The 10,263-nt window shown below is 33.7% G+C and overlaps 1 protein-coding gene across 2 annotated transcripts; it reads right to left on the bottom strand.

Annotated features, from left to right (window-relative positions):
- Positions 1–3,108: 3,108 nt before the first annotated feature.
- LOC114415373 lies at positions 3,109–9,865 on the bottom strand. Of its 2 annotated transcripts, XM_028380025.1 has the most exons (3): positions 9,664–9,865; positions 8,385–8,492; positions 3,109–4,554 (listed from the first exon to the last, which is right to left on the bottom strand). In XM_028380025.1, exon 3 carries the CDS (start codon positions 4,533–4,535, stop codon positions 3,564–3,566), a length of 972 nt encoding a protein of 323 aa, XP_028235826.1. In that variant the 5' UTR covers positions 4,536–4,554; positions 8,385–8,492; positions 9,664–9,865; the 3' UTR covers positions 3,109–3,563. The 2 variants fall into 2 exon arrangements, with proteins under 2 accessions (XP_028235826.1, XP_028235825.1); XM_028380024.1 differs by lacking the exon at positions 8,385–8,492.
- Between the last annotated feature and the right edge of the window lie 398 nt (positions 9,866–10,263).

Below are 10,263 nucleotides of genomic sequence, written 5' to 3'. Positions count from 1 at the left end.
TTTATTTATTTGTATAGTAAAATGAAAAACACGTTGAAATAGTTTTCTTGCAAAGAAATCTAGTGGTAAAGGAGATTCTGACCGTGGGCTATATTTATTTGCAGATTAAAATGAAGAATATGTTGAAACAGTTATCGTGCAAAGAAAACTAGTGGTAAAGGATATTATGATCGCGGTCTTATGTAGGGCAACAAATATATTTTTGTACCCCGATGGGTTGATTTTTTTCCTTTTCATCTTCGATATTTCTCATATTGAAAATCGACACGTTTCATTTGGTTTTTTAAGCTGGTCTCTCCACATGCATTTCTTGTTAACTTAAAATTGATCATGAAAAAGTGTTAAATTCGTTTTTAAAAGTGTAATGCAAATTTATGAAAAATGAAAAACATAAATTTAGTCCTTTAATAAAAAATGTGATAAAAGTCTTATCGATAAATTTGTGAAATCATTTTATTATTAAAATAAAATTTTTAATAATTAATTTAACAATAAATTATATTTTTATGATTAATTTGAAATTAAATTATAAAATTAATTATAATTAAATTATCTTTAAGATTAATTTGTTGTGTTTTTTTACATTTATACACCAAATTTAAATTTTTCATTTTTTTTAAAGATCAATTTATCAACGTCTGCTTTGCTAGCTTAAAAAAATATTGGCGTCTCACTTTTATAAACAAAGTTGATTATTTAGTGGTTGATAACGTTTAAAAGAGAGGTGGGGGAAAAGTACATATTGTAGACTTGAATGGGTAATGGGAAGACAGATTGCATTATATCCGTCCCTGTTATTTTATCAAATGATTATTGTCGTTCGTGGAAATTCTTAAGCGAAAGATTCGGAAGGTCATAGAACCTTTGAGAGAGAAACTTTCTAAGGTGGATCTAGGAATTAGGTGATTCACCCACGAGTTCGCTATTTTATGCCGTTGGATTTAAATGAAAAATCATGAATGATTCAGATTGTTTATGGTATTCAATTTTTTAAAAGATTAACTTTTCCATGTGAACTGGAAATTGACATTTTTAGCCTTCATATAGTCCTACAAAAATTATGACAGGTTACAAATAAATGATAAGTAGAAAGATTAATTTTTCCATGTGAATCAGAGAGATGATTTAGATTAATGACAAGTTATTCGTTATAAGCCAATTGATTAAGATTAAGTGTTAATACTTTTTAAAAAATTGAACTCACACATGGACCCTAAAAACATGTAAGATTGATTTTATGGATGTATCACATGTATGTTACACAATCAATTGATATATCTCATGTAAGATACTTTGTTAAGTTAAAGAAAAGACTTAATAGAGAGATTAACTAAACATGTATGAAAGCAAGAGTGACTTGTGCAAAGGCATAGGTATGGTACTAGTTACATATTCAAAAAATATTTTTTTTTTGTTAAATTCAAAGACTAAAGTGATAACATTTATCAAATTTAGGGATTAAATTAAGAGTTTAATTGTAATTTGTATGTAAATAAGTTATTTGTCTTGTTAAGGTGACTCATTAGATTTTAATCTCTACTTATTTAGTGGTTCTTTAACTGGTGGTAGAGAATAATAAAACATAATATGATAGGTGGTTTGCACATATGAAGACTTCTACACTTAAGTTAGAAAATATTTTTACAAAGTAATAGTATATATGAGATGAAGATACAAATATAAGAGTGGAAGTTGTTGACCTCAAATAGTGATAACTATGAACCCAAAAAAGCAATAATTGTATTTCAACATATAATGTTATTTTCAAATTATGTTTTTAATCGTTTATCACAATATACAAACAAAAAAATGACTATCACTTTGGGCTCTTTAATGATATGCAAATCACTTGACTAACAATGTTGATATTATGTCATCAGTTAACGTTAGTACTTAATAGTAAAGACTAAAAGTCATAACAAAAAAAATGTTAGGAGGACTTTGGGGATCAAAATTTAAATTAAGAACTAAAATTCAAAAATGTTTAGGAACCAACATGATAGTAAGCCCTTAAGTTTTTATAAGATAGTTCCGTCCAAATTTTAGCTTGCTTGTTTTTCGATCTCATTTCTCACTCCCATCCCATCAAACCCACAATGCCTAATTAGATATAAATGTAATGTTCAAACCCTACTCTACATTGCACAACAATATATGCACAATGGATGCAGGAGGCACAAAAAGGCAAGACAACCACCAATTGCAAATCAAGAGGATCTAAGTCAATTGATTGAACACATGCGTGAGTTGTTGTAAATCTTCTGATATTGTCTTCAATTCCTACAAATAATAAAAAAAAGAATTGCAAAAAACTAAATGGATTTAAAAGCTAATACCAATCCCCAGTCTTGAGTCAACCTTTTCTGGAGAATAATGGTCGATTAGAATGGGGGCAAAAGTTGTATTAGTGTGGAGAAAGAGTAGTCTTTGGAGGCATGCGAGGATTTGGAACCAAGGGTTATGCTACTAGGTTGGGATGTGAGGTTTATAGATAGAGCAGGGTTTCTTGGGAAGAGAAGATTGTGCTACAGGTTTGGGGAAGTTTAAGATTGATTTTAGGGTTTTGAGATTACAAAGATGAAGCATCTGGGCTTATAATTATCTGAAATTTAACGAAAAAATAACATCACTTTAGTAAATTCAATTTTTTTTGAATTTTATAGCACTAACGGCATTGGTGTAAAACAGATGATCTGGACAATGTAGCAAACTTGAAGGACCAAAATGGAAATTATAAAATATAAAGGACCAAAGCAAGAATTACTACAAAATAAATGACCAAAATGAAAACTACAACAAAAGCTCAGAGCGTTTGACAAGCTGCGTCATATACGGTGCCGCAAGCATGCAGCCAAGGCGCTCGGGGTCCTAATCAGTAATCACTAATCAGCAGAGTTCCCATCAAGGAGGCAAGGATTACACATTTTCGGTAGTGATCATATCCATGATGATAGCAATATACATACTCCTAAATTGGGTAAAATAAAAACAATAATCTCTAGGCCGACATTTGACAGGGTTCTAAACACCTGCTGGAAAGTCAAATAACAATAGTGGATCCAAGGGCATGCAGAATACAGGACATTCCGTATTCCTAACACTATCAAATAGTAGTAGTATGATTTATTATAAAGTAATTCAACCTGTACAGAAAGTAAATCATACATTGGAAGAATAAAGCATCAGTTCAAAATGAAATTATTTGGGACGTCTTATCGTTCTCCCTAAATATCACCTGTGTTCAATTTCACCACTTTGCATGACCGCATAATAACTAGTCCAACCTATGGGATCTAACAATCATAATGAACTGAATCTCCTAGACCTAGAAATCAGAGGCAGAGCACTCTAAAATTTCCTTTTGTACAGTCTATTTAAAAAAATTATAAAAACAGGGAAAGTCACGGTGGTACCATATCAATCTATAAATGAGATGAACTGCTATAATCTGCCAAATAAATTATAAAATGCTCTGGCATAGCAACAAAACCAGCCATGCCAAGATCACTGACATACTATTTGCAGAAGAACAGCTCTTTCCCCACATTTCTGTAGTTCATAATTTACCTTCTTGCATTTGCTATCCTATGCCTCCGTCGTCTTCTAGACCTTCCTAACAATATCCTGTGGAGTCCTCGTCCAGAGACAGCAGCAGAACCTGTAGATGCAACACTCTGCAAACCAAAATGATCAACATCAAAATTATCAGCAGCACGGTCCTGATTATACCTAATGTTTGGCAAAAAGTGGCCAGTTCTCCCCAAACCAATGGACCTCACCGAGAAGAAATCATCCTCTAGATATTCCGAATCAGAATCATACTCATCACTATAAAAAGCATGGTCATTTGGCTCCAGCACATAATCCCCAAGTACCATAGCCCCTGGTGTTGAAGATAAAATTGTGCTAATCACATCACTTCGTTCTCTTTCACACTCAAATCTCTTCCATTTTTCTTCTTTTATTGGGTCCACTTCTCGCGGTCGTGCAAATGGATGCTTAGACCTAACATGTTTCCTAAGCTCCTTGTAATTCCCCACAAAAGAGCAATCATCTTGCATGCAACTTCTTTTCTTGGCATTCAGAGACTTCCGTGCTGCTTCAACCACTGTCCAACCTTTCACCTGCCGGCGACAAAGGGGGCAAAGAAGCTCAGGAATTTCAGTATTGTCTTTAGATTCACCTGTGCTTAAATCAATATTGGAATTGTTTGCTTCTGGCTGCAAACTTTGAACAGATGTTGCTTTAGTATATGCCTTTTTGTATTGTTCAAAACAGTTTGAATAGCGATGACTAGTAGCACACATGTATGGGCGACAACCCTTGTAATAAGATGAACAAAGGAGAAGGATAGCATTGTGGGGGACCTCCATACAGACTGAGCAGGTTGCATCTTCCCAATCTTTCTTCTCCGATGCTTTAGAAGAGTTGTTCCTTACATTAACATCTTTCAGATTTTTTCTTGCACACGATAAAAGATGCGGGGTTGCCCTCTGACCTTGAGCCTTGCTCCGCAACTTACCAACTTTAGCCATCAACAAAGTGAACCTGAAACTGATCAAGGAAAGACAACCATCATGGTAGATCTTTTTAAAAAGGAGAGAAATTCTAGCACAATAAATTAAAATGATCATTCCAAACACAATAAATAAAGCGTCTAAATTGACATGATATCACTTATACGACTTTGTAGTAATTTTTAGCAGTTACATCTATAAAGGTCTTGAGCAACAAAGACATGTAAAAAGATAATAATGATTCTCCACAAAAATGGGACAAATGGTAGTATTAGATCGAGATTACTAAAGCATGTGTTTAAACAATAAGCAGAAACGCAACATTATGCCATCCCTGCTCACCACACAATTAGCACTAATCATAACTCATCCGTAAACTAATAAAGGGCATAAAAGCCCAGGGAAATTCTAGCATAAGCTCCTCACCATTTTTAAACATGCAACATAACACAACTAAGATAAAACACCAAACAACATATTACAGAAAATTTGGGGGGGGGGGGATTATAAACAAGGCAACCAGAAATTCAGGATCCATGACTCAAAAAATTAAAGGGAAAATAAGTATCATCACTAGCATGCAAAGATATATAAGTAATAAGTACCATCATTAGAAAAGACAACAAATAAAAATCAAAATAAAGGTTTGTAAAACCAATCCATCTATATCATTCCCATTACACATTAGCTGAACATCCCATGGAAATGAAATCTGAAATGAAACATACAATACAAAGCTAGAAGAATGAATTCACTCAATCTTTCTCATTTTGATTTATGCATCCACGCTGCCAGACATTAGTCTTGATCTAATATATTCAATTCCATCAAGGATAAACCACTGTGACTTTAATGTCCCATTGAATTTCACTCAGTTCTGTCATTACATGCTTCTTTTCTTTTAATGTCCTGATTTTATGCATCCAAGTTTCCATTTTGTCATTGAAATACACTAAATGCATAACAATATGAGATACATAAAACAAGCACCCTATTGTAGAGTACTATAACGAAAATCATAGAAATCTATACAGAGAAAACTACATCCATCATCCTTTAGAAGAGGAATGACAGAAAACAAGGTAGTTAAAATTGGAATTTTACCTTAAAACAGGAATCGGAAATCAACTCGTAGGATTTTACAAAATTCATAATCCATATTCCATAGATCTCATGCATCATATTCATAACTCACAAAGTTGAAAGAAACTTAACAAACACTTCCAAAACACAAGTAGTCAAGAACACAACAAAGCATTACAATGCATCAAACTTAAACACAAAGCAAATAGAAATACTCTAATCCTAGAATCTAGATGTCTAATCTAGCAAACATGTCAGAGGAAGACAGACCAAGAACAGCAACAACTCAGCAAACAGAGGAAGAACGCAGAATGGAGTAGAATCAGCTTATTACGGTGATTAGGGTTCACCAAATTGAAAAATGCGTGCGCGTGATGTTAGGTCAGTCATGAGAGATAAATAAGAAATCAAGCCGGTAAAAAGCAAACCATGTCAGAAAAAAGTGGTGTGGGTCAAATGTTCAAATGGGACACTGGCTAAATCAGAAAATTGATGGATTTTACTGATTTTGGGATTTAAATCGGGATTTACCTCAGTAAGGATTTTACCTACAATTTGAATCGCTAAATGGAGGGCGAGCCCTGACATAGTGGTAAAGTTGTGCCTTGATGACTGTTGGTCATGGGTTCAAATCTGAAAACAACCTCTTTACATATGCAACAGTAAGGTTGCGCAAATGACCCTACCCCATACCTTCGTACAGTGAGGAGCCTTCTGGCAGTGGGGCATGTTAGTTTTTAAATCTCCAAGTGGGATTAAATTTGTAAAATAGAGGGATATTACAATTTGAATCCTGATTTTAACTACGATGATAGAAAATCTACTTTTTTTCATCAAAAAGGTCATGCAGCCCATAAGGTAAATCAGCCCATAAGAATCATTGCATACTTTATGATACACTTCTGACTTTTCTATATCATGATTTTAAAATCCTTTACTTCCAACAGTTGAGCAGTTGAGCACTATTTGATGTCACATTTAAATTCAGCAAGTAATAATACACTTAATGTATCGAATGCTTATTCACATAAGATTAGGGTTTCCTTATGACTGCACTACAATTTTAATTGTGAAAACTGTTCAAGATATCCTTAACTACAGTATCAGACTATGCACAACCAGGCAATCAATCTTAACTAGATGATAATTAATGAACCAAAAGGGTCCAGAAAAGTTATGTGACTGGAAAATATACAAATGAAACATAAACTAAAAATTATTTTAAAAAAAATCACATTCATGACTATTTTCTAATGCCAGGAAAGAAAATTAATCTCCATCAGCACAAATCAAGAATTGTGAAAGTTGATCCATTGTCACAAAAACCAGACTAATGGATTACCAGTTCTGATATGAATTATGACAAATTACCTTTTGAAAAGGATAGAATGAAAATCTCTTTTGTGACAGAAATAGTGGAAGAAATACGCCAGACCAAGTTAGGCCTTGCCAAAGTCTGGCTTAACCTGCTTTACAATATTTCGGACAAAGCCTGGCCTATTAAATTGTTACAAACCTTTTTTTAGGTTTGGCCTAACCTATTAACCTGTTTAAAGGCCCATTTAAATACACTGATGGTACTATCTTTAAACAGGCCAATAAGCTTATAGGTTAATGATCCTATCACTGAAAAGAACAATAAAGTTACAGGCTGAAGTGTCTATCGCTAAACAAGTTAATAGACTTATAGGCTAACGGGCCTATTGCATTAGAAACAGTTAAAACCACAAAACATATTGCATTTCATATCCATTAAAACCAACTAAAGTAAGAAGCATAGTGCCATAGTTGTTAAAATAATGATCTGATATTATACATCAAATATTAATTTTTTTATTAAAAGTAATACTCCTAAAGTAATATTTATAAACAGACCAGCCCATCAAGCCTAATAGGCTTTTTAAAAGCCTGCAATGTTACCAATTAAACAAAAAAGTTTTTAAAAAAGCCTAAGCCGAATGAATAATATTTACAAATCTTTGGTTTTTAACCATGCCAAATGAATAATATTTATGAACCTTTGGTTTTTAACCGTGCCGAATGGCATTGTGTAATCCATGTAGCCGACCTCACCTAGTGGGATAAGGCTTTGTTGTTGTTGTAAAAAGTCTAGGCCTAGCCTTTTTGCTAAACAAGACATGCCAAGTGCTAAATGGGACAGGTTCTAGGCTCTTGTTGGGCTGCCTGGCCTAATTCAACCCTTGCACAAGAACAAACATTTATGACTTCTTTCCCTAACACCCGAGGGCCAAAGGAAAACCCAAACCGGGCGAAAGAATTCATGATAGAACTAGTAGTTACTGTTCATAACCTTGACTCAATTGGAAATTGCACACACATTCCAATGAATAAACGCGGACAATAATTTTAAATGCATCAACTATATGAAGAGAAGGAAGGATTTGAAGAATTCAATAACCTCAAGAAAAGCATGGTTTTGACAACAAAATGCTAAATATGGTCTTTAAAACAATCAATTATAAACCAGTACAGAAGAGTCTTCTGAAACTAACAAGGTTATAACAAAAGGATGTCATTCAATCCAAAGCATATCAAATGACAAACAATTGAAGAAAAAAAAAGTATTCAACTCAACAGGTTTCGTTGTTGAGCTTGGTTAAATTATCATAAGAATCTACCTTGCAGTCTTGTAACAACTACAACATTTCAGAAAAGCACAACTTTGATGACAATTTTTTTTTTTATTTCCAGACACCACCAATAAAATATAGTCAAGGGAATTCGGTATCATCAACTTATACCATAAGTTGTGTCCTGTCATACCTGATTCCTATATAGTGAATAACATCTTAAATAGAAGAGCTGCAACAAAGTAACTCATTTGGCGTGAAACAAACAACATCTTGATTGGATTTTGAAGTCTCTCCTGATCTAGATTCAAGAAAATCATTAAAAAAAAAAAAAAAACTCATCCATTCTCTATGTAGTGCTAGATAGCAAACAGTCCACAAAAAGTAAGCCACATGTTCTGCATTCAAATGTCCACTGATTTTAAGGATAGCATCCAAAAAGTAAATAAGAAATGAAAAAAAAAGGTGAAACAGAATTACTCAACATCAACATAAATTTTTTCCAGTGTATCATCGTTTTTTCATAAACAACAAGGTCTTATAAAACGGTCCACAACCATGATTTGGCCCCAATATCATGGTTTTTTAAGTGTCTGCAGTCGCAATGTGGCCACTAAGCCGCATTGGCCGCATTTGTCCATGATTCACGTAATATCAAGAAAAGCAACAAAAACAAAACCTTGCTCGCAAATCATAATATCTGGAATCCTCAGTTTAGGAGGTCAACTGATGAAAAACAAAAACACTTCCAACAGATGCTCAGGCATTAAGTAATCCACCACTTCCACATTGAATGGGAAAATCAGAGCATCCATATTCTTTTCTAACGCCACGTCAACATCATCAAGGCAACATGATATCAAACATCAGTGTCTATTAAAGAATAAAGTCATTATACGTCCATAAGTCAAAACACCTTCTTCTAGAAAGAAACAAAGCACAGAACACGTATATGTCATAACAACAACCAAGTGACAAGTGGCAATTTACAGAACATGGCATTAGTCACTTCCCATAAAAGGAAACGATCCAAATTCCAAACAATTGGAATTGTTCATATTATATTTGATTCGCTTAGAAGTACAGCATGAAGTTTTCAAAATACATCTAAGCGCGAAATTCTCGATTATAACACGCAAGCACACACTTATGTCACAGTTAGAAAATGCAGAGTGAGAATCAGAGACGAAGTTATAAAAAAACAAAAACGGTTAAATATCTTGACACGCTCGCGGAATTCAGGATCGCAAATCCATTCTAATCTAAGGAGCGTGCGCAAACGCAATTAGGCGGTGAAATTCGTAAATCGAGACCATAGGCACATATTAAACGAATTTTTTTTTTCTAAAAGCACGTGCAGATTTAGAAACATTGCCAGGATTGCACAGAAAATAATGGAAAAAAAAAGAAGGAAAACATGAAACGAGAGGCATCAATGGAGAGTGAGAAAACCCTCGCGAAGAGAGGAATACCTGGAACTGGAATTCTGCGAGAAATGGTTGGAGAGGAGTCGTTCGTTCGGTTGAAACTGTGATAATGAAGGAAATCGGTGCGAGTATCCGATCTTCGCGCTCACGTTCTCTATAATCCGAAAAAAGAAAAAAAGAAAAAATGGCTGGCAGAGGTGACGTGTTTCGGTTCTGCAACGCCTAACCTACCCAATGCAGCTTTTCTTTCTTCTCACTTCTTCACGTTTTATAAATAACCATATTTAAAATGAAAATAGAAGCGTTGCGTTATTGCGGGCTCATGAGCCTGGTTAACAGTTGGGGATTTGCTTCCTACACCCTGAGTTTTTCTAATACACCATTCATTTTTTTTAATTCCAATATGGCCAATATGTAAGTCCCAAATAATTTAAAATTAATGGTCCATACAAGTCTCGAATATGTGATCTTTGTGTTATTAGCATGATGTTTTAACCAATTAAACTAAGAGGTCAATTATGTTAAAAACAATTAATGTCGATATATATAACACTAAAATTTCTAGAATACATTTAATACACATATAAATTTATGTAATAAATTTTGTAATAATTAATCTTTATCTAATAATTTATTTTTTACATA

This window comes from Glycine soja, chromosome 6, assembly GCF_004193775.1.
Source record: "Glycine soja cultivar W05 chromosome 6, ASM419377v2, whole genome shotgun sequence".
NCBI lineage: Eukaryota > Viridiplantae > Streptophyta > Magnoliopsida > Fabales > Fabaceae > Glycine > Glycine soja.
This window is presented reverse-complemented; position numbering and strand designations above follow the sequence as displayed.